The 25,491-nt window shown below is 31.5% G+C and overlaps 3 protein-coding genes across 6 annotated transcripts in view; 2 read left to right on the top strand and 1 right to left on the bottom strand.

Moving 5' to 3' along the window:
• The window catches only part of LOC134715121 (probable ATP-dependent RNA helicase DHX34), a 45,877-nt gene that overhangs the window by 9,637 nt on the left and 10,749 nt on the right, over positions 1-25,491 (top strand). For all 4 annotated transcript variants that reach the window (XM_063577052.1, XM_063577053.1, XM_063577049.1 and 1 more), the window contains exons 8-18: positions 5,567-5,621; positions 12,892-13,109; positions 13,929-14,048; positions 14,520-14,675; positions 21,518-21,625; positions 22,186-22,282; positions 22,833-22,980; positions 23,366-23,432; positions 23,830-23,937; positions 24,365-24,451; positions 25,030-25,104. In XM_063577052.1, coding sequence (XP_063433122.1) covers positions 5,567-5,621; positions 12,892-13,109; positions 13,929-14,048; positions 14,520-14,675; positions 21,518-21,625; positions 22,186-22,282; positions 22,833-22,980; positions 23,366-23,432; positions 23,830-23,937; positions 24,365-24,451; positions 25,030-25,104 — 1,239 coding nt within the window. The remainder of the gene's footprint in view (positions 1-5,566; positions 5,622-12,891; positions 13,110-13,928; positions 14,049-14,519; positions 14,676-21,517; positions 21,626-22,185; positions 22,283-22,832; positions 22,981-23,365; positions 23,433-23,829; positions 23,938-24,364; positions 24,452-25,029; positions 25,105-25,491) is intronic.
• On the top strand, positions 8,230-11,162 carry LOC134715120 (MATH and LRR domain-containing protein PFE0570w-like). Its single transcript, XM_063577048.1, has 2 exons — positions 8,230-9,285; positions 10,973-11,162. Exon 1 carries the CDS (start codon positions 8,246-8,248, stop codon positions 9,281-9,283), a length of 1,038 nt encoding a protein of 345 aa, XP_063433118.1. The 5' UTR covers positions 8,230-8,245; the 3' UTR covers positions 9,284-9,285; positions 10,973-11,162.
• LOC134714332 (E3 ubiquitin-protein ligase TRIM71-like) lies at positions 16,950-18,632 on the bottom strand. Its single transcript, XM_063575570.1, has one exon. The coding sequence runs from the start codon at positions 18,630-18,632 to the stop codon at positions 16,950-16,952; it is 1,683 nt and encodes a 560-aa protein (XP_063431640.1).

Raw genomic sequence — 25,491 nt, 5'->3', positions numbered from 1 at the left:
TAGAAATAAGAAGATGTGGCCTATCAAGTAAGTCAACTTATTTATGGTTGATCTATGATATAGTAATAAGAAGATGTGGCTTATCAAGTAAGTCAACTTATTTATGGTCCATGTATGATATAGAAATAAGAAGATGTGGCCTATCAAGTAAGTCAACTTATTTATGGTTGATCTATGATATAGTAATAAGAAGACGTGGCATATCAAGTAAGTCAACTTATTTATGGTTGATGTATGATATAGTAATAAGAAGACGTGGCATATCAAGTAAGTCAACTTATTTATGGTCCATGTATGATATAGTAATAAGAAGATATGGCCTATCAAGTAAGTCAACTTATTTATGGTAGATCTATGATATAGTAATAAGAAGATGTGGCTTATCAAGTAAGTCAACTTATTTATGGTTGATGTATGATATAGTAATAAGAAGACGTGGCTTATCAAGTAAGTCAACTTATTTATGGTTGATCTATGATATAGTAATAAGAAGATGTGGCTTATCAAGTAAGTCAACTTATTTATGGTAGATCTATGATATAGTAATAAGAAGATGTGGCCTATCAAGTAAGTCAACTTATTTATGGTTGATGTATGATATAGTAATAAGAAGACGTGGCTTATCAAGTAAGTCAACTTATTTATGGTTGATCTATGATATAGTAATAAGAAGATGTGGCTTATCAAGTAAGTCAACTTATTTATGGTTGATCTATGATATAGTAATAAGAAGATGTGGCCTATCAAGTAAGTCAACTTATTTATGGTTGATGTATGATATAGTAATAAGAAGATGTGGCTTATCAAGTAAGTCAACTTATTTATGGTAGATCTATGATATAGTAATAAGAAGATGTGGCTTATCAAGTAAGTCAACTTATTTATGGTTGATGTATGATATAGTAATAAGAAGACGTGGCTTATCAAGTAAGTCAACTTATTTATGGTTGATCTATGATATAGTAATAAGAAGATGTGGCCTATCAAGTAAGTCAACTTATTTATGGTCCATGTATGATATAGTAATAAGAAGATGTGGCTTATCAAGTAAGTCAACTTATTTATGGTTGATCTATGATATAGTAATAAGAAGATATGGCCTATCAAGTAAGTCAACTTATTTATGGTTGATCTATGATATAGTAATAAGAAGATGTGGCTTATCAAGTAAGTCAACTTATTTATGGTCCATGTATGATATAGAAATAAGAAGATGTGGCCTATCAAGTAAGTCAACTTATTTATGGTAGATCTATGATATAGTAATAAGAAGATGTGGCTTATCAAGTATGTCAACTTATTTATGGTTGATCTATGATATCGAAATAAGAAGATGTGGCTTATCAAGTATGTCAACTTATTTATGGTTGATCTATGATATAGTAATAAGAAGATGTGGCTTATCAAGTATGTCAACTTATTTATGGTCCATCTATGATATAGTAATAAGAAGATGTGGCTTATCAAGTAAGTCAACTTATTTATGGTTGATCTATGATATAGTAATAAGAAGATATGGCCTATCAAGTAAGTCAACTTATTTATGGTAGATCTATGATATAGTAATAAGAAGATGTGGCCTATCAAGTAAGTCAACTTATTTATGGTAGATCTATGATATAGTAATAAGAAGATGTGGCCTATCAAGTAAGTCAACTTATTTATGGTCCATGTATGATATAGTAATAAGAAGATGTGGCTTATCAAGTATGTCAACTTATTTATGGTCCATGTATGATATAGTAATAAGAAGATGTGGCTTATCAAGTAAGTCAACTTATTTATGGTAGATCTATGATATAGTAATAAGAAGATGTGGCCTATCAAGTAAGTCAACTTATTTATGGTCCATGTATGATATAGTAATAAGAAGATGTGGCTTATCAAGTATGTCAACTTATTTATGGTCCATGTATGATATAGTAATAAGAAGATGTGGCTTATCAAGTAAGTCAACTTATTTATGGTTGATCTATGATATAGAAATAAGAAGATGTGGCTTATCAAGTATGTCAACTTATTTATGGTTGATCTATGATATAGTAATAAGAAGATGTGGCCTATCAAGTAAGTCAACTTATTTATGGTCCATGTATGATATAGTAATAAGAAGATGTGGCTTATCAAGTATGTCAACTTATTTATGGTCCATGTATGATATAGAAATAAGAAGATGTGGCTTATCAAGTAAGTCAACTTATTTATGGTTGATCTATGATATAGAAATAAGAAGATATGGCCTATCAAGTAAGTCAACTTATTTATGGTTGATCTATGATATAGTAATAAGAAGATGTGGCCTATCAAGTAAGTCAACTTATTTATGGTCCATGTATGATATAGTAATAAGAAGATGTGGCTTATCAAGTAAGTCAACTTATTTATGGTCCATGTATGATATAGTAATAAGAAGATGTGGCTTATCAAGTATGTCAACTTATTTATGGTCCATGTATGATATAGAAATAAGAAGATGTGGCTTATCAAGTAAGTCAACTTATTTATGGTTGATCTATGATATAGTAATAAGAAGATATGGCCTATCAAGTAAGTCAACTTATTTATGGTCCATGTATGATATAGAAATAAGAAGATGTGGCCTATCAAGTAAGTCAACTTATTTATGGTTGATCTATGATATAGTAATAAGAAGATGTGGCCTATCAAGTAAGTCAACTTATTTATGGTTGATCTATGATATAGTAATAAGAAGATGTGGCTTATCAAGTAAGTCAACTTATTTATGGTTGATCTATGATATAGTAATAAGAAGATGTGGCCTATCAAGTAAGTCAACTTATTTATGGTCCATGTATGATATAGTAATAAGAAGATATGGCCTATCAAGTAAGTCAACTTATTTATGATAGATCTATGATATAGTAATAAGAAGATGTGGCTTATCAAGTAAGTCAACTTATTTATGGTTGATCTATGATATAGTAATAAGAAGATGTGGCTTATCAAGTAAGTCAACTTATTTATGGTTGATCTATGATATAGTAATAAGAAGATGTGGCTTATCAAGTATGTCAACTTATTTATGGTTGATCTATGATATAGTAATAAGAAGATGTGGCTTATCAAGTAAGTCAACTTATTTATGGTTGATCTATGATATAGTAATAAGAAGATGTGGCTTATCAAGTATGTCAACTTATTTATGGTCCATGTATGATATAGAAATAAGAAGATGTGGCTTATCAAGTAAGTCAACTTATTTATGGTTGATCTATGATATAGTAATAAGAAGATGTGGCTTATCAAGTAAGTCAACTTATTTATGGTCCATGTATGATATAGAAATAAGAAGATGTGGCCTATCAAGTAAGTCAACTTATTTATGGTAGATCTATGATATAGTAATAAGAAGATGTGGCTTATCAAGTAAGTCAACTTATTTATGGTCGATGTATGATATAGTAATAAGAAGATGTGGCCTATCAAGTAAGTCAACTTATTTATGGTCGATGTATGATATAGTAATAAAAAGGTGTGGCTTATCAAGTAAGTCAACTTATTTATGGTCGATGTATGATATAGAAATAAGAAGATGTGGCTTATCAAGTAAGTCAACTTATTTATGGTCGATGTATGATATAGTAATAAGAAGACGTGGCATATCAAGTAAGTCAACTTATTTATGGTAGATCTATGATATAGAAATAAGAAGATGTGGCTTATCAAGTAAGTCAACTTATTTATGGTTGATGTATGATATAGTAATAAGAAGACGTGGCATATCAAGTAAGTCAACTTATTTATGGTCGATGTATGATATAGTAATAAGAAGACGTGGCTTATCAAGTAAGTCAACTTATTTATGGTCGATGTATGATATAGTAATAAGAAGATGTGGCTTATCAAGTAAGTCAACTTATTTATGGTCGATGTATGATATAGTAATAAGAAGACGTGGCATATCAAGTAAGTCAACTTATTTATGGTAGATCTATGATATAGAAATAAGAAGATGTGGCTTATCAAGTAAGTCAACTTATTTATGGTTGATGTATGATATAGTAATAAGAAGATGTGGCATATCAAGTAAGTCAACTTATTTATGGTCGATGTATGATATAGTAATAAGAAGACGTGGCATATCAAGTAAGTCAACTTATTTATGGTAGATCTATGATATAGAAATAAGAAGATGTGGCTTATCAAGTAAGTCAACTTATTTATGGTCGATGTATGATATAGTAATAAGAAGACGTGGCTTATCAAGTAAGTCAACTTATTTATGGTCGATGTATGATATAGTAATAAGAAGATGTGGCTTATCAAGTAAGTCAACTTATTTATGGTCGATGTATGATATAGTAATAAGAAGACGTGGCATATCAAGTAAGTCAACTTATTTATGGTAGATCTATGATATAGAAATAAGAAGACGTGGCTTATCAAGTAAGTCAACTTATTTATGGTAGATCTATGATATAGTAATAAGAAGATGTGGCTTATCAAGTAAGTCAACTTATTTATGGTCGATGTATGATATAGTAATAAGAAGACGTGGCATATCAAGTAAGTCAACTTATTTATGGTAGATCTATGATATAGAAATAAGAAGATGTGGCTTATCAAGTATGTCAACTTATTTATGGTTGATCTATGATATAGTAATAAGAAGATGTGGCCTATCAAGTAAGTCAACTTATTTATGGTTGATGTATGATATAGAAATAAGAAGACGTGGCTTATCAAGTAAGTCAACTTATTTATGGTCGATGTATGATATAGTAATAAGAAGACGTGGCTTATCAAGTAAGTCAACTTATTTATGGTCGATGTATGATATAGTAATAAGAAGACGTGGCTTATCAAGTAAGTCAACTTATTTATGGTCCATGTATGATATAGTAATAAGAAGATGTGGCCTATCAAGTAAGTCAACTTATTTATGGTCGATGTATGATATAGTAATAAGAAGACGTGGCTTATCAAGTAAGTCAACTTATTTATGGTCGATGTATGATATAGTAATAAGAAGATGTGGCTTATCAAGTAAGTCAACTTATTTATGGTCGATGTATGATATAGTAATAAGAAGACGTGGCTTATCAAGTAAGTCAACTTATTTATGGTTGATGTATGATATAGTAATAAGAAGATGTGGTATCATTGCTAAGAGACCAAATAACATTTAAGTTAGCAACTATAGGTCTTTAAATGGTCTACAACAATGAGCAAAACTAATACCACATAGCTAGATATCGAAGACCATGAAATGGCTTATATAAAACAATCAAAAATAACTGAATAAATAGTGATTTATGTACAAAAGGACTAACCAAAGGCAAAAATATACAGAAAGAAGCATCAAATATATGTTTTTTCCCCTATTCAATTGAATATGACAAACAACATTACTTTAAATAGTGTCATCACCAAAATGCAGGTTTTTTATTTTGGTAGATTATTTTTAAAGTGTAAACAAAGTTTTAATAAGAATTAAACCAAAATTAAGAATCTGTCTACATTCATATAATCATTGAAATGTAGACTTCAGAATAAATTTTGTCAGAAGCAGAAAAAATAACAGACTACATTTCTTATCTATCAGGTTAGATTTGAGAAGACAAAGACGAGATCTACTAAAATTTTATTCCTTACAGAAGGTATGTTATAGTACATGTATTATAAAATAAAACGCACATGAATAAAATCTGGATTAGCACAGTATAGAAATTACTAATTGAATATTTTATTGAAAACAAAATAAGTGCTGTGAATGTTTCACCCATCTCTTCTCTAAAAAACACATTTATTTTCAAAAGAGTTGTAATTTCACCCGAGGATATGGTTCATCTGAAAACATGAAATCAACTACATAATTGAAACAACTTTCAACTGCCAACAATTGTTTGAGTTGTTCTGACACTTAACAGAGTTTTTAGCTTGAACCTTAACCTTGGAAGTCAGATTTTTATAAATTGACAAAAAATGATATATCATGGACAATAAGAAATTCACTGGAAAGAGGATTGCATGCTTTGTAGATAAATGTTTAGTAATCCATTATTGGTGATAGATTAAAAGATGCATATGTTACAGTAAATAGATGAAATTAGGAATTACATGTAAGTACTAAAAATTTAAATTTAAGAATTACATGTAATCCCTGATGCACTTAGGAAATACAAGTAATTCCTGAAACAGACCAGTTATTACCAGTAATTACTAATTTTAAAAAGATTTTTTACACCTATTTACTAACTATTTACTAATATGGTCAGCTGGTCAAAAGTCAGGGTAATACTAACTATAGAAGGTCAGTGAACATTCTTAAAAAGTGATCAGCCGTAAAATGCACCTTTTTAGCTCACCTGGCCCGAAGGGCCAAGTGAGCTTTTCCCATCACTTTGCGTCCGGCGTCCGTCGTCCGGCGTCCGGCGTCCGGCGTCCGGCGTCCGGCGTCCGTCGTCCGTCGTCGTTAACTTTTACAAAAATCTTCTCCTCTGAAACTACTGGGCCAAATTGAACCAAACTTGGCCACAATCATCATTGGGGTATCTAGTTTAAAAAATGTGTGGCGTGACCCGGTCAACCAACCAAGATGGCCGCCACGGCTAAAAATAGAACATAGGGGTAAAATGCAGTTTTTGGCTTATAACTCAAAAACCAAAGCATTTAGAGGAAATCTGACATGGGGTAAAAATGTTTATCAGGTCAAGATCTATCTGCCCTGAAATTTTCAGATGAATCGGTCAACCCGTTGTTGGGTTGCTGCCCCTGAATTGGTAATTTTGAAGAAATTTTGCTGTTTTTGGTTATTATCTTGAATATTATTATAGTTAGAGATAAACTGTAAACAGCAATAATGTTCAGCAAAGTAAGATCTACAAATAAGTCAACATGACCAAAATGGTCAGTTGACCCGTTTAGGAGTTATTGCCCTTTATAGTCAATTTTTAACCATTTTTCGTTAATTAAAGTAATCTTTTACAAAAATCTTCTCCTCTGAAACTACTGGGCAGAATTGAACCAAACTTGGCCACAATCATCATTGGGGTATCTAGTTTAAAAAATGTGTGGCGTGACCCGGTCAACCAACCAAGATGGCCGCCACGGCTAAAAATAGAACATAGGGGTAAACTGCAGTTTTTGGCTTATAACTCAAAAACCAATGCATTTAGAGGAAATCTGACATGGGGGTAAACATGTTTATCAGGTCAAGATCTATCTGCCCTGAAATTTTCAGATGAATCGGTCAACCCGTTGTTGGGTTGCTGCCCCTGAATTGGTAATTTTGTGGAAATTTTGCAGTTTTTGGTTATTATCTTGAATATTATTATAGATAGAGATAAACTGTAAACAGCAATAATGTTTAGTAAAGTAGGATTTACAAATAAGTCAACATGACCGAAATGGTCAGTTGACCCGTTTAGGAGTTATTGCCCTTTATAGTCAATTTTTAACCATTTTTCATAAATCTTAGTTATCTTTTACAAAAATCTTCTCCTCTGAAACTACTGGGCCAAATTAATCCAGACTTGGCAATCATCATCTTTGGGGTATCTTGTTTTAAAAATGTGTCCGATGACCTGACTATCAAATCAAGATGGCCGCCACAGCTAAAAATAGAACATAGGGGTAAAATGCAGTTTTTGGCTTATAACTCAAAAACCAAAGCCTTTAGAGCAAATCCAACATGGGGTAAAATTATTAATCAGATCAAGATCTATCTGCCCTATAATTTTCAGATGAATCTGACAACCCATTGTTGGGTTGCTGCCCCTGAATCGGTAATTTTAAGGAAATTTTGCTGTTTTTGGTTATTATCTTAAATTTTATTATAGATAGAGATAAACTGTAAACAGCAATTATGTTCAGCAAAGTAAGATTGACAAATAAGTCAACATGACCGAAATTGTCAATTGACCCCCTAAGGAGTTATTATCCTTTATAGTCAATTTTTAACAATTTTCATAAAATTTGTAAATTTTTATTAACATTTTCCACTGAAACTACTGGGCCAAGTTCATTATAGATAGAGATAAATGTAAGCAGCAAGACTAGTAAAGTAAGATTTACAAACACATCACCATCACCAAAACACAATTTTGTCATGAATCCATCTGCTTCCTTTGTTTAATATTCACATAGACCAAGGTGAGCGACACAGGCTCTTTGGAGCCTCTAGTTGTTATAGCAGTGTTAGCTACGAGATATTAAAAACAAAGTTTTTTTTGTTAAATCATTAATGAAAATGATAGAGGGGTCAACCGGAAATGACCTTACAATGCAAGCATTGTGGGATAAAATATCTAACATGGCCGATGTAAACAAACGGCAGATAGAATCCCATACAGAGATTATTGCCAATTTGGCTGCCAATATGCTTACCGTGCAAGACGCGGTTACCAACCAAAATGTCCAGAAAACGAAAACAAACAATAATACGCAAAAGGACAAAGCTGACAACAAGGTTAACCTCATAAACAATAACAATCAAAGTGATCTGTCAGATAATGGTCTGGAAGATATTTCCGACGATGACGATGATGAGTTAAACATCGATGATATTGTTGACGCAAATGACGATGCGGAGAATAAAGCTTTTCTAGATGAACTAGAGAAAATGTACGAAGAGCCTAAGAAATTTGGTGACAGTATAGATAATCAGATGGCTAAATTGGTAGATCAGGCTATAAATAAGCCAATGAAAACAGAAACACTAACAAAGTTAGAGGAACAGTATTTAGTTCCAGAAAACTGTAAACGCCTTCAGGTTCCCAAAGTTAACAAAGAAATTTGGAGAGGGTTCAAGAGTAAGAAACAAAGGGATCCAGATTTGGCACTACAAAATGTGCAAAAATGCATGACAACTACTCTTCTAATGGTAGTTAAGTCTTTAAATGTTATGAAATCTGGAGGGGACATGAATGAGGTTAAAAACACAACAAAAGACATGTTTAAAATGTTAACCCATGGTATATATACATCAAATAGAAAACGCAAACAGCTAATAACGCCAGGAATTCCTAGTAAATATAGAAGGGTAACAGAGGTGGACACACCAGTTACAGAGTACCTTTTCGGGGACAATTTAGATACAAAATTGGAAGACCTTGAAAAAGAAGACAGGAGGACAAATAAACTCAGCTTTAATGACTCTTTTTTAGAGGAACGCAGAGTGGAGAAACGTCCAGGACCTCCATGGCAAAAACCACCCTATTTTCAGCCAAAGCATGCAAAAACTTCTGGACAAGTACATGGACAGAAGGGCAACAAGAACAAGAAGATGAAGGCCGGATTTCACAACAAAGACAAACGTTAAGTGTAAGTGAAAATATAACAGTGATAAACACAGTAGACAATTTTACAGGAGGGAAATTAAAACTTTTTGTACAAAATTGGGAAAAGTTAACAAGTGATGCTTTTATATTAAATGCAGTGAAGGGATACAAAATTGAACTAGATGAAATCCCAAAACAAAATTTTAGACCATCTCCAATTGTTTTTAATGAACAAGAAAACAATTTGATTACAATGGAAGTTAATAAATTCTTGAAAAAAGGGATTATTAGGCTGGTAATGAAAACAGAAAAAGAGGAATATTTTTCAAATATATTTATTCGCCCTAAGAAAGACAATACAATTCGAATGATTTTGAACTTGAAAAACTTCAATGAAAGTGTGTCAAAAATTCATTTTAAAATGGAAACATTGGTACGAGCTTTAACAAACATACAACAAAATGATCATTTTGCATCGATTGATTTAAAAGACAGTTATTTTAGTGTACCAGTTCATGAACAGGACTGCAAATATTTAAAATTTATGTGGAATGATATCGCTTATCAATTTTGTGTATTACCACAAGGATTATCAACCAGTCCAAGAATTTTTACAAAATTACTTAAACCAGTATACTCTTTTTTGAGAAAAATGGGTCATATAAATGTTCCTTATATAGACGATAGCTTACTTATAGCACGCTCTTATGAAGACTGTCAGAACAATGTAAAACATACTGTGGAATTAGTTGATAGTTTAGGCTTTACAGTACACCCAAAGAAATCTGTCTTTACACCAACTAAAGAAATAACTTTTTTAGGATTTATAATTAATTCTGAAAATATGACAGTTAGATTGACACAAGAAAGGATTTTAAATTTACAAGATCTATGTGTTGATGCATTGCATTCGAAGGAAATAACTATTCGAAGTTTTGCTACAATTATAGGAAAAATGGTTGCTAGTGAACCAGGTGTAATATATGCTCAATTGTATTACAAAGATTTAGAAATATATAAAGAGAAAGTGTTAAAAAAGTTTTATGGGAATTACGATAGAAGTATTTGTTTACCAATTCATGTGAAAACAATATTTAATTGGTGGATAAAAAATCTTCCTTCTAGTTACAAACCAATAATTCAAAATGATCCTGATATTATAATGTTCAGTGATTCAAGTAAAACTGGCTGGGGTGGAATTAATAAAACCACTGGGAAGAAAACAGAAGGGTTTTGGTCAGCAGAAGAAAGAGAAATGCATATTAATGTTTTAGAATTAAAGGCAGCTTTCTTAACTTTACAATCATTGGCTGGGAATATTTCACAAAAGCATATTCGAATGAACTTAGATAATACAGTAGCTATTTCTTATATCGAAAATTTTGGGGGAAAAATTAAAAATTACATATTCTAGCAAAAGAAATATGGTTCTGGTGTTTAGAACGAAAATTATGGATTAGTGTGGCACATATAGCTGGAAAGCTAAATATAGAAGCCGATAAACTATCTAGGAAATTAAATGACGACATGGAATGGACATTAAAAACAGAATTATTTGAAAAATTACAGAGTACTGTAGGGACAATGCATATAGATTTATTCGCTAGTAGGCTTAATAATAGGACAACTCAGTATGTTTCATATAAGCCAGACCCACATGCAATAGCAATTGACGCTTTTACTATAAAGTGGACTAATAATAATTTTTATTATATCTTTCCTCCTTTCAGTGTCATAGGACAGGTGCTTCAGAAAATCATCAAGGACAAGTTAGACAAAGTAGTATTGATAGCACCACTTTGGCCAACACAAATATGGTTTCCGCAATTATTACATCAGATCAGTCAACAATCATACATCCTGTCGAAAAACAGTCTCTTTCTACCACAGGATCTGAAACGAATTCATCCAATTTCAAACCTCCGTCTGGGAGCTTTTATCTTGTCCGGGAAAACTTGGAAAATAAAGGACTTTCAACACTCACTGCCGACATCATTTTACAATCTTGGAGGCAATCCACAGGGAAACAATATGGGACTTATTTCAAAAGATGGATGTGTTTTTCAAATAAAAGACAAACTGATCCACTTGATCCATCTATAAACACTGTGCTGTCCTTCTTATCATCACTTTATGATAGTGGATTAAGTTACAGTGCAATCAACACTGCTAAATCAGCAATATCTTCAATTTGTTCTGTGACAAGTGGGATAGACATTGGAAAACATAAACTAGTAACTCGATATATGAGGGGAATTTTCAATGCTAGACCGTCTCTTCCCAAATATACAGAAACATGGGATGTAAATATAGTTTTAGATTATTTGAAAACATTACCTGCAAATGAGGAATTAACATTATTACAACTATCACAAAAGCTAGCATTATTGCTTATGCTGCTTAGTGCGCAACGCTGTCAAACTGTTCATTTGATAAAACTGAATAATATTACTATTTCTAATGACAACATGAAAGTGTACATAGTAGACTTAGTTAAACAATCCAAACCAGGGAAGCACATTGGACCATTGGAATTTAATAGACATGATGATAATAAACTATGTGTTATTGTAGCAATGGAAGAATATTTGAAAAGAACTTCAAAACTCAGGGGACAGGAAAAATCCCTTTTCATTTCATGTGTTAAACCTTTTAAAACTGTAACAAAAAGTACAATATCACGTTGGATAAAACATTTATTAGGAAAAGCAGGAATTGATATAAAAGTGTATGGGACACATAGCTGTCGATCAGCTTCATCGTCTAGCGCTGCAGCACATGGGATTCCATTAAACAATATACTGAAAACAGCCGGATGGAGCTCAGCACAAACTTTTCACAAATTTTATTTTAAACCTATTCAAACACAAACATTAAGTGATAGCTTATTGGAAAACAAATAATAACATTTATTATGTTTTTGTTATAAATGTATATACATGTACATATATATAGTTGGAATAATAGAATAGTACAAAATTAGAATTTTTATTAGTATCCAGAATTGCCTACACATACATCCTGGTGTGAATGATCTAAAATGTAGAACTCTAAAGTCTCGTGGAAGCCTCTAAGTCATCTATTGTTCAATAAAATTTCCAAATTAATCGAAACTTGTTGAAGATTGATTATAATTTTATTGAGCAATAGATGACTTAGGGCTTACACGCCCACCCAAGCTGTTGGGCCAGCTCCCTCCCTACACTAAAATTTAGATCATTCATTCTCTAAAGAATGACCTTTGGTAGTTACGAACTTCCGTTCTCTCTCGTGTAAGCCCTAAGTCATCTATTGCTCAATAAAATTATAATCAATCTTCAACAAGTTTCGATTAATTTGGAAATTATAATCTCACTTTTAGCAGTCAATCTGGATCTATTTTACTAAAATAAGCTGAGAAACCTGGTTTGTGAGTAGTGCACTTGCAAGTTAATAAGGCAAACTTTTTTTTTCGCCTTTGGCGAAAGACAATCTATTTTTTGGACGACAAGTCGCAAAATATTTTTTTTCTTTCAATTTTAGCATTACATATAGTGGCAGCTGAGCTCAGGGTCAAAAACAAATTTCTAGATATTGAAGTTCATAGAAAGTTAATTTACCTCAATTATTTGCTTAAAAGACACATACTTGAATTTCATTTGTATTTCAGGATTACTTTTAAGACAGATGTCAGAAGACCAACATCTGAAGCAGTACAGTGTGATAGTGATAGATGAAGTCCATGAGAGACACATACATACTGACTTCCTGTTAGGTGTTATAAAGTGCCTACTGAAACATAGGGAGGATCTCAAACTAGTTCTCATGTCTGCCACCATTAATATTGACTTATTTAGTGGATATTTTGATGATGCACCTGTAATTAAGGTATATTTGATCTTCTTATTTGCAGGTGTAAATTTCGCAATGAATTTGATGGTCTTGCAATGCTCCTATTCTGTTGAAAATTGTAACATAGTTGTTTCCAGGTTGCACTTTGTAAATACAGCTTTTCTCAAACCATGCCTCCTTTTGGGAGATCTAGAATATTCATAGAAAATTAATTTTGTTTACATACTGGTTCCCAGTTATGCTCTCTGTGTCACATCTCACAGAGACATACCTTGGGAAGGTTAACAGTACATATACATGTGCATATTGTTGGTAACCCTACATTCCAGGTAAGGGGAGTAAAGAAAATTAGTGTTAGTTTGAACTCTCAGAAGTTCAGGGCATATAAACGTTGAAAATATACCGCTCAGCCCTATATTTTGAACTTTAAAAAAAATTGTAGTGCATATGAACTTTCAATTCTAGGATAAGATTTTTTTCAAAACTTCATAGTAAAAGTTGTACAGTTTTAGCGGTAAAAGGAGTTCCTATAGAAAATTGCATTCTCAATATTTACAGAAATGCAAGCTCCATATAGACATGCAATATCACAATTAAAACAAAGTAATTATTAAGCTTAAGTTCCTTTGAAGCATACTAGTGGCATATATTTTGGTGTAACAAAGTTAGTTGTAGGTACAAGGAGCCATGAAAAAAGTTACTCAATGGATAAAATAGTTTTGACAATATTTCATGTTTAATAATCATGCACAGTATACATGATACTGTTTTTCTTATTAAAGTATTTATGTAAAATGTTTTGATCTCCTATCCTACATTAGCTATACAAATTAGAAGATGTATGTTTTATTTAAGGTACCAGGCAGATTATATCCTATAGAACTGGAATATAAACCTATAAAGAGAGATGATTCTAAAGCAGAAAGATTAGATCCTTCTCCTTATCTAAAGATCATGCAGCTAATTGATCATAAGGTATTACAAATTTTAGAAATATTATTATGGCACTGTGAATTGGCTATTATTCATGGATACTTTTTATTGGGGGTTTCATTGATTTGAACAATGAATTTTTAAAAATGCTCAACAAAATACAAATTTTCTGTAAGTTTGTATGCAATTGTGTTAAAACTAGAAATCAGATATTTATAAAAACAGTTTTTCCTCAATCCATGAAATTGGAACCCACTGAAATAAAAGTATTTCTGTTGTTATTAATTAAAGCAAGACAAGGATGACGTAGCAGTAACTCACAGGATCATGTTTTTGCTTGTCTGTTTATTTAAAACTTCTTTTTCTTGGTGTCACTTACCGGGTAGTTGTTTACTATGTGTAAAAAAAATTAGTATCTATCTTTATATAAGCAGAAATGCAAATTATTTTTGTTATTTCTTTTAAATTCAGAGAAGGACATGTGCTTACTGTTTTAATTTTTTGTTTTTTTAGTTCCCAGAAAAAGAGAGAGGTGACTTACTTATATTTTTGAGCGGAATGTCAGAAATTATGTCAGTAGTAGAGGCAGCTAAGATATATGCTACCAATACCAAGAGATGGATCATACTGCCACTACATAGTGCACTGTCTGTTGATGAACAGGATAAGGTGATTGCTATATTTATTTATAGAAATGGTAATTTGAACATAACATGCCAAGGAAGCAGTAAATAAAATACTGTTTAAAGGACTATGTGACCTATTGTCATCACTTGGTGTTTGTCATTGTTTTCCTTTGATCTTCAGTCTGCATGACATTGTAAGCTTTGAAAAAAAACCTTCTCCTTTGAAATTACACAGCAAAATGTTTTACCAAACATTTCGTAACTTTTGGAGTCTCTAGTACTGTAATGTTTTCAATAACACAAAAAAACTGAAAAATGATAACCTGTTTACAAGTTTCATTCAGTAGGTCACAACCAAGGAAAAGTGTACATGATTGTAGTAATGACAATTGGAACATATTTGATGTCATTTTGGAACAGATTTGAAACCAACTTGACCTTAAATTTTCGAAGTCATGATTTCATCATCATCAGGTCATGCAGGTGGAACTCTAAATGCTTACTTGTAAGCATTTACCATCTATCAAGGAAATAATTATGGGAAATGTATTCTCTAAAATATCATATCAACAGTTAACTAGGATTTATATACTCCCTAAACAGGACTTGCATAGAAATAGCAAATTCACAATTGGGAAGCTGAATTCATCTCTTTTCTTGTAATTTTTTGTTTTATTAACTGACCATTATTTACAATTTTTAGATGTAAGTCAAGATATGAGGCAGACTGTAAATATGTATATGTTGTATCCTTTATCTCTAGTTTCGATGGGATAGATGGGTTCAATAGTAGTATCTAAGATAACAAGATCTAAAGTACAAACACAACAATAAAATGAATAAATCTTTATTGTAACAACATATAATTTTATTTTAGATATTTCAAAACTATCAAAACAGTTCTGATAAGCAAAATATTGACAGATTTCGATATTAAATCACTTTAATGATCACTGTAAAAACAATATGAAAATCATTGTACAAAATTTAATTCAGCAAATATTTTATTGTTTGTTACTTTTCCCATAATATCAACTTGCTGCTCTCAATAATCCCCCAAAACCAAATTTGAAAACCCTATACCGCAAAGAAATCTTACAAAAAGTATTTGGCATTGCAAAAGTTAAAACAATTTAAACCAGAAAACCATTTATGTGCAATTTTTGCTTAATCAATAAACTCAAGAAGAATATGACAACCTATGACAAACAGGTACCTCACTGCTGTAAAGTTGATAAAGATGAGGCAGGGTTAAAAAAAATTTTGATTGCACAACCCTCCCCTAAAAAGGGACAGCTGTATAACAGCACAACATATATGACTTGATAGGAGATCAGCACAAATCACAAAAACAACTAATAAAAAGACACAAAATACTCATCTTAGATCTTAGATTAGTAACAATATTAGTTTTTAGAACCAATGACTACCAGTACCTGAATAAAATTGTCTGAAGTTTGTTTGTGACTGATTATTGTTACTTTTTGTAATTGTTTTTTTTTATGCCCCTGTCGTAGCAGAGGGAGCTTTACTTTAGCCTTGTCCATCTGTACGTCAGTCTGTCTGTACATACGTTCGTACGTCCGTCCATGCATCAATCCGTAGGTACTTCCCAAACTTGATATTTGTTCTTGAACTTTAATTTGCATCTACCAAAAGTAATGGTAATTTATACACAATGCTTATTACCACAAAAACACAGGTCGAGTTTGAACTTTTAGTGTTGTTATACTTTTACAGTTCAAGATTTATGCCCTTTTACAAAAGGAAAACTTGCTGTTCTTAAAACAATTAATTCTGTCATATTTATTATAAAATCTTTTTTTGAAAATTGAAGGTATCTTCCTTTTTCCAAAATGGTAGTTGAATTAACTAAAATTATGATTTATACAATGAAATATTCAATTTTACCTCCCTCTGACAAATAAAAGCAACCTTTACCAATCAGTGCTTACAAGCACTTTGATTACCATTCTAGGGTAATGCCCCTTTACAAATGAAAAAGTTGCTGACATTTGTGTTTCCATTCTCTTACTTCAGTTTGTCTTTACTAAATTTAATGAAATGTATATATAATGCTTATTACAACTATATTCAGTTTAAGTACAAATTTTGGAAGCTTCACTTTTACAGTTCTTGAGTTATGTCCCTTCATAATGTTATATGCTAGTGAGGGCATCATCTGTGTCCCTATGGACACATTCCCCATTTATTTGATCCAGTCGTAGGTATGAATATATTGAGGTTTAATACAAAGATGTTTGGTAGCTCTAACATTCAGATGTTGTTCTCTTTTGAAAGGTATTTGTACTTTCAGCTAAGTCAGCTTAATACAACTTATCTTAGCATTTTGTTTTTTGCCATCTTTTAATGCGAGACACCCTATCCATAATAAATCATTATTGTCAATACTTAGGCAAAAGGGTAATTCTAATTCTAAGGTTTTTACATTCTTACATACAATAATCTTCCCAGCAGAATTTAAAACATGTATTAAATGGTTGTCTAGATCACAAACCAAAATCTTATCTGCTGAGGTTATTGCACAATCTGATGGATAAAATTTAGCCTGGCTAGAATTGCTATTATTATACCCATTGTAGGTCCAATGGAGAAGTCCCCCATAATCTATCATCATTACCCTACCCTCACTATTTTTATTCATAAGATCTAAGACTACTATCTTATCCTTTAAAGCTTTGATTCTACCAGGATATGTAAACATTCTCTGATTGTCCTTATCATAATCAATAGTATGTTGTATGTCACCATCCTGGTTCATAATTACAAGTCTTTTGTCTTCTGTAGGTTTGGGGAAAAAAGATTCTACCAAACTTACTAATATCTTATTATCTTTAGTTACATTTACACCTAAAGTTCTCCAGGGAGAAAATGACTTAAAAGTTTTTAACTTGTTATCTTTAGTATATAGGTGTAGATCACTTTCTGCAGATGATATAAGTATTTCTCCATCTTTTGTCCATGCCATATCAAAGACTGCTATCTTAACTTCTCTTTCTACTTTGATTTTACGGTTTTTAAATGTTACTTTCTGCAGTGTTAGACCTGAATAACTTCCCATAAAAGCAGTATTGTCTTCACAGAATAGAAACGTATTTGGCAAATCTGTATCATCAAGTTGATAAGTGTGTTTAACCTCAAAGTCTGGAACTGAATAAAGATCACCAAACATTTGACTTCCTAGTTTCACATGCATGTTTCCAGGAATGAACTTTGCCTCATTTGTTTTTTTTGTTGTAGTTGAAAATTTTGGCAATGACCTATCAAAGATTTTACTTGTAGAGAAAATGTCTGCCACTCGATGAGACTGCAGAATTTGGTTCAGATTGTTTTTCCTGGTTTCCGTCTCGACCTCGTCCTTTGTCATAGAAGAAAGTTCAGTCTTCATCAGGTTTTCATTTGGTTTCCATTTTGCTTCAAGTTCTAGTAATATGTCCTTAGCATGTTTTGAAATTGTCTCTTTCATTTCTTTCTCAGTCTGCAGAATTATATCTCTTGTTTCTTTGAAATTTATTTCACCCTCTGAAAGAATTTTTTCTTGCATGTCCTTTTCTTTTCTTAAAAGTTTAAGATGGGATTCAAATTTGATTATTAAGTCTTTCATTTCAGAGACAATGTCATTATACACTTCATCAATGGGTTTAAAGTCATGGAGTTTATGAGGTTCCATTAAACATTTAGAACAAGCAGGCACCCTGCATTCATTACAGTAAAGAAAACACTTTTGTTTACCATGCTTTGAACATAGCATGTTCTCAAGATTCACTTTACGCACTGAGGTGGCTAAATCCTCTGCTTCAAAATATTTTAAATTTATAATTTCATGTTCCATAGATGCCTTACTTTTGCTATGTATCTTTGAACTGCACAGTTGACATAGGAATAATTCACAGTTTATACACTTCCACTTAATCTCTGGTGATTCTTCACAGAACTGACACACAGCTGGAGTCTGTGCTATAGAATGAGATAGTGCCATTTTTGTAATAAGTCCTGTTAAATTGTGTTGCTCAAAATATTAGGATTTACCTCATTTTATGATAAATTTCACAGATGAAGTATTTAGATTAGGTCATATGATATATTTATGGGTAGATAACAATTAAAGTTTTATCTTTCAAACTTTTAAAGTACTGATAACAGTAGATGTACAAGATATTTGAATACTGATATTATTTTAACATTTGTGCATTGTTTTATTATTTGAAAATGTACAGACTACGTTTCTTAAAAAAAAGAAAATTGCATTTTGATATTTAAATGATGAGAGCAATACTTATAATTGCAAAAATCAATCTTGCATTTCCTTTTTCTGTTTGATAATTGCAATAATAAATGCATGCAAAAAAATCCTTGCAATATTTGAGAACTTTCTCTTTAGAAAAGTGTATAAAGCACTAGTTTTTTACCCAAGTTGTTTATTTTAAGACTTTTTCTCAGCTCAGCCTATAGAAACTTCAGAATATAAATTTCCTAATCACACAGGTATTTTTTGTATTCTTTTCAGCTCCCTATCAATCAATAAGCTATAGCTCCTCACGTCATTGGTTTTTTTTTTGGTTTTGAATGTTTTTTTGATGAATGTTTTATTAATGTAGAAAAGTGTTTTGTGCACAATGTGGTATTTTCATCTACTAGTATAAAAAGGGAAATAACGTTTGATTATTTTTATTACACATCTTTCCTGTCACAAGAAAAATGAAAAACGTAGATGATATTGAAAATTAATTTAGCCCTACAATGTTTTTACTGCAAATTTGTTGACGTAACTGTTTTGTCCTACCCTAAACCCAAACAAAACATGTGCTTCTTGTGACACAGTGACAATACTACCAGAGCTATTGATATCATGTTGTATCCTTCTTCCCTCTGTCTTTTAAATTTTCTTTAAAAATATTTTCCTCTGAAGCATCTCAATGGATAGAAACCAAAATAGTTTTTATTTGTCTGCTGCCTTCTGCCAAGTTTATGATTTTTCACCAACCATATCAATCCACATGCAAGCATGGCTAAAAATAGAACAAAGGGGATTAAACTGCAATGGTTGCAGCTTATATCTCAAACTAGACTCCTCAAAGCAATAGAGAAAACTAACAAAGTATAAATGATCTATATACCCTGAATAAATGTACAAAATATATATATCTGTATTGGAGTTATTGCCCCTGGAATGATTTCAACATGTTTGGTAGTTCTTGGATGTTTTTTCATGGTTAAAGTAGCTAGATTAAAAGTGTTAAGTGCAATTTTGATCACTTTGGCATTTCCATTAACTAGAAGAATACTAAAAAATCATACTATCAAATAGTGAATTTATACTCATGATAGGTACTTTTTTGAAAAAAAGATCCCTAATTTACCTACAATAGCTCACTTGTCATCCTCTATCGTTGTCCAATCATTTAAAAAAAAAACATTTCCTCTAAAATTAACAGGCTCATTGGAACCAAACTTTGACTCCATTATCCTTCAGTATCCTGTTTAAAAAAATGTGCCAAAGACCTGGCCTGTTTACTACTGACATTGCTGAAAATAGAACACATTTCTGAAATGACTCTTTATAGAATTTGCTCTTGAATGACAATTTGTAAACCCTTTTAAGCTCACCTGTCCCGAAGGGCCAAATGAGTTTTTCTCACCACTTGGCATCCGTGGTCGTCCGTCGTCGTCGTTAACTTTTTACATTTTGAACTTCTTCTAGAGAACCACTGAATGGAATAAAACCAAACATGGCATGAATGTTCCTTATGAGGTGCTGACCAAGTGTTGTTACTTTGTAGCCAATCCATCATCCAAGATGGCCACCAGTGGGGGACTTAGTTTAACATAGGACCATATGGGAAATGCATACAAATGACTTCTTTTAGAGAACCACTGAATGGAATGAAACTAAACATGGCACAAATGTTCCTTATGATGTGCTTACCAAGTGTTGTTACTTTGTAGCCGATCCATCATCCAAGATGGCCGCCAGTGGGGGGACTTAGTTTAACATAGGACCCTATTGGAAATGCATACAAAAGTCTTCTTCTAGAGAACCACTGAATTAAATGAATCAAATATAGCCTGAACGTTCCTTTCCTTATGAGGTTGTGTTGTGCCAAATTTTATATTTTTTATATGATTTCAAAAACCCAAGTAGAATCAGGTTAGCGATACAGGCTCTTGAGAGCCTCTAGTTTATGTAGCGTGCAAAAACTTAAAGATGAAAAGATACTATCAACCAAAAAAAAATATCAGCAATACAAGATCAAGGTCATGAATTCTTCTCTAGTCTACATTGTTGGAGAGAGGACATTCTTGAAGATACACATAAACTTAGGTCATTGACACTCTTTAAAGAATCTCTTGTTTATTCACAGGGGGAGACATGATTGGAAAAAAGGCAATCATGAGAGCTGATGACTTCTACAAATAAAAGAAGGCTTTTGATAATTTCTTAAAATCTAATGCCTCATTCACACGTACGTTTAATTCGAATTGAATTTGAATTGAATTCGAATCGAATTCAAATTGAATTCGAATCGAAAGCGAATCGAATGCGAATCGAATTCGCTATTTGCGTTCATACACTCCTCTTTTTTAATTCGAATCGAATTTGAATTGGCTAATTCGCATTATCTTATTCGCATTAGAAGTACGCTTTTGTCAATACGAAGTAAAAGCTAATGTCATTTGGTCAGTAAAGTGAATTTGACGCGCATTGTAATTCGAATTAGAATTGACATTAGGACGTAAAACGTTTTGAATGTGAATTAAACTAATTCGAATTAGTTAATGCGAATCGAATTCGAATTACGTGTGAACTCAGCATTATAGTTTCTATTCTTCTTCACAATTTTAATTTCTGTTTTATTTTCCCAGGTGTTTGATATCTCCCCAGAAGGCGTAAGGAAATGTATTGTATCTACAAACATAGCTGAGACATCTGTAACAATAGATGGAGTTAGATTTATTGTCGATTCAGGAAAAGTATGCAAATATATATATTTTTGTCAGTTTTGTGGTTTTGATGCATTTTTAAAGATTTGTAAATATCAAGTAACTTTCCATTAAAATAATTTTAATTTGTATCCACTTCAAAGGTGCTTTATTTTAACTCAAAGCTTTTAAAGATGGTTAAACAATGAAAATAACACTATCATTTTCTGTGTCTGAAACAATTTTCTGGATTTATTGCCAAAAAGAACCTTCAAACCAACAAATTCGATAAGATGTTTTGATTATGCTTGTTTAAATTACATATGTATGAATTTAAAAATGGTTTTAAAAGTCAACATGATTAAGGTCATTATGAAGTGGAAAAATGAATTTGCAACAGTGTTAGAATTGATTTATGCATGGTTCTTCTCATTTTTAGATAATTTAGAAATATTAGCTTTATGAGGTATGTAGTTGATTTTTCAAGCAACTTGTCTTTTAAAAATGTTTTTTTAAACAGTATCTCAAATGACGAACAAGTTTGATACAACCATATTTACTATTTAATTTTGTACTGAAATCATTTGGACATGTTTGAAATTTCATTTTAGGTCAAAGAGATGAGTTTTGACCCTAAGTATAAAATGCAAAGATTACAAGAATTTTGGATCAGTAGAGCAAGTGCTGAACAAAGAAAAGGAAGAGCTGGTATGTAAATATTTCTTCCATTTTCGGTGTCATCCCATATACATAAATAGATTTCAGCAGAAAGTGGTGTTCTTCTGAGGAAATTAAAAAAATTACCTGGAGCAAAACCATTTTTAGTTCAAAAATAAGAAGATATGGTATGATTGCCAATGAGACAACTATCCAACAGAGTTTAAATAAAGCGTAGCGTAATACACACTCAATGAATATGTTTTAGAAATTTTTGGTTTTTTTTGAGATTTTGAAATAAGGAATAACTTAAACTGCAAAATTAAATCAAGGAAATCACATTTTTTATGTTATGATCTTACTTTAAACTTTAGTTCAAGGTTATAAATACCTTGGGTTACAAACCTATTCAAATATTCAATTTTCATTGTCATAGATTATGTTACTCTGTCTCAGTGACAACCCCATAATGCAACAGGACCTGGTACATGTTATGGATTACTATCATGAACATAGGTGCTAAATCATTATGTAGGTAAAACATGTACAGGACTAAGTGTTATGTTAGAAAACGTTAAAGGATATGTTAATTGATTTGTAGGTAGAACTGGACCAGGTGTATGTTATAGACTGTATGATAGTCCTGATTATGATGCCTTCCAAGAATATGCTACTCCAGAAATACAGAGGGTCCCTCTGGACGCCCTTATCCTACAGATGGTCTCCATGGGTCTTCCTGATGCGAGGAAGTATGTGTCTATGAACTAATTGTTTGCTTGTTGATATTTGGGTTAACATATTTCTGTCATTACTAGCTATGCATTGGACATTGTCAAAAGGACAAGAAACTTTAATGTTGTTAAATTTTATAAAATAAAAGAAATAAAAAAAGTGAATGTAGGCAAGTAGACAGCATCCAAACAACACAATGAACCAGAAGACAACTGAATTTAAACATAAAGTCTTCCACAATATACAAGTCTCTGTATAAAATTTGTTTTTCTATATAGATAACGCTTGGGCAGTACTTACCTTGAGTCTTTTGGTAAATTCATTTAACAGAGACTATCAAAGATCAATTGTTTGATTAATTGTTGGTGGTTAAATTTCTAATCCTATGTTTTTTTTCTTCAGATTTCCATTTTTAGAGGCACCAGACATCACTAGTATTGAAAATGCAATTATATTTCTCAAAGAACAAGTATGTGTTGTTATTTTCCCCCCAGCTAATTTGATAAATTATTTTGATGATTTTAGACATACAATTGCTAAATTTATTATGTAATGCTGGTTTTATTTTCACATTCCGATTTTTATTTAAAAGAATTCTAAATATAAAGAGACGCATGGTGCATGCCTAGCTATCATAAAACACAGTTTAAATAAAAAAAAGTGCTATCAAAATTCTGTCAGCCACACCAAATTTTACAACAAACTTGTCTATTCCCTGTTTCCATTCTCAAATTTTAGATTTGTATCTTAGGACAGCCAATTAAACAGGCAGTAGAGTATTGATTTGATAGTACTAATACAGTAACTCCTTGGAATGCCAGTGAGCCACCAAATAACCAGTACAGTTCATTGTTTATATTTTTCAGGGAGCTATGAAAGATGATGAGACCTTAACACCCATTGGTAATATGTTATCAAGGCTACCAGTGGATGTTGTTATTGGAAAAATGTTAATCATGGGTTCTATATTTCATGTAAGTTTTACAGGACGCTAAAATTGTTTGGTAGATATTAAATGTGATGATATAAGTAAAATGTAAGTTAATATTTCAAAAAGATATGGAGAATTTTACCCTAAATGAGATGAAAATTCACTTTGAAACAAGAAGTTCATTGAAATTAGTTGAAAAGTTGTGTAATTCAAATTTTTATTTTTATAATTTTTTTGATAGATAAGAAATCATAGAATGTTGAACATTTGTTTTTGGAAATTGCTTGTTGTTGGTTGCTGTCTGTGATATTTGTTTTTCCATTTTTGTTTTTACTTAGATTAGGCTGTCAGTTTTTTCTTATGAATTGTCTCACATTTTTGTCATATCAAAACTTTAAAAGATGACTATATGGTATGGGTTTTGCTCATATTTTGTTTATAATTGTTTATAAATACATTTTATTTTACAGATGATAGATGCCGTACTATCAATAGCAGCAGCAATGAGTGTTCAGTCACCATTTACAAATAGAGCTTATGTTGATAGAGATGCTATGGTAAGATTGTGGTATTGATTTCTTATGTTTAAACCTGTTTTGTACTGAAAAAGTCGATTTTTTCATCTAGGGAAAAACTGATAACAGATGAATAGGAAAAAATAAATGAGAAAGTAGATTTATATGATAAATATTCTTGTACGATAATTGATTTGGAAAAAATTGCATCAAAATGGAGGAACATTTGTAAGTTTAGAAAAAATTAAATGGTCATAACCTGTATCTTTGTTGCTGTCCTTGAAGAGTACTTTTACATTGAGTCTCCGGGATAATCTTCCTAAACTTTTAGTCTAAACCAAATAAGGTTGGCAAAAATCCTTCTTAGGGCTATTACAGAAAATAATGTATTGTAGTGTTAGACACCACATGGTATTTATTTCTGTAAGTATTATAGGGATGGAAGCACATGAAAATAAAAATTATACATTGTGGGGTAAATAAAAAGTTGTCCAACCCCCTCCCTACATTTTCTACAAAAGCCCTTAGAATATCTGAATTAAAGCAAGTTATCATTTTATACAGAATCCAGATGAATATTGACTTCTCCAGTATTTGTTTATGAGTCTTTTATATTTTAGGAAGCAAGAAAACCACTAGAATCTGACCATGGCGACCCATTCACCTTACTAGAAACTTTTGATGAATGGATACAGGTGCGTGTTGATATAAGCAATGTGGAATATGCTAATCAGACAGAAACTCAACAATACAATAAAACTAAAAAAGAAGACAAATTACTGTCATCAATAGAAGACATATGTTTCTATACCATCTGTTAAGTTTTGAATTACTTCACATCTTGACAAAATGATCCAACAAGTGTCTGTTTATATAATGTAAATTCAGAAATTATTGCGATGTTTTTATTATTGCGAAAATGCGACAGTGTTATAATTGCTATAATTAAAACTTGTAATTTGATTTTTTTTATATGAATCAAACTATTTTTCTGAATATTGCAAAAATTCAAAATTGCATTTTAGTCTAAAATGGTAAAATCGCAATAATAAATGCATACAATAATTTCTGAATTTACAGTA

This window comes from Mytilus trossulus, chromosome 4 (genome assembly GCF_036588685.1).
Source record: "Mytilus trossulus isolate FHL-02 chromosome 4, PNRI_Mtr1.1.1.hap1, whole genome shotgun sequence".
Lineage (NCBI taxonomy): Eukaryota > Metazoa > Mollusca > Bivalvia > Mytilida > Mytilidae > Mytilus > Mytilus trossulus.
This window is presented reverse-complemented; position numbering and strand designations above follow the sequence as displayed.

What these genes read in the sequence shown, in the direction of transcription:
- LOC134715120 (XM_063577048.1), top strand. Translation starts at nt 8,246, where the DNA reads ATGCAAGCATTGTGGGATAAAATATCTAACATGGCCGATGTAAACAAA.
- LOC134714332 (XM_063575570.1), bottom strand. Translation starts at nt 18,632, where the DNA reads ATGGCACTATCTCATTCTATAGCACAGACTCCAGCTGTGTGTCAGTTC.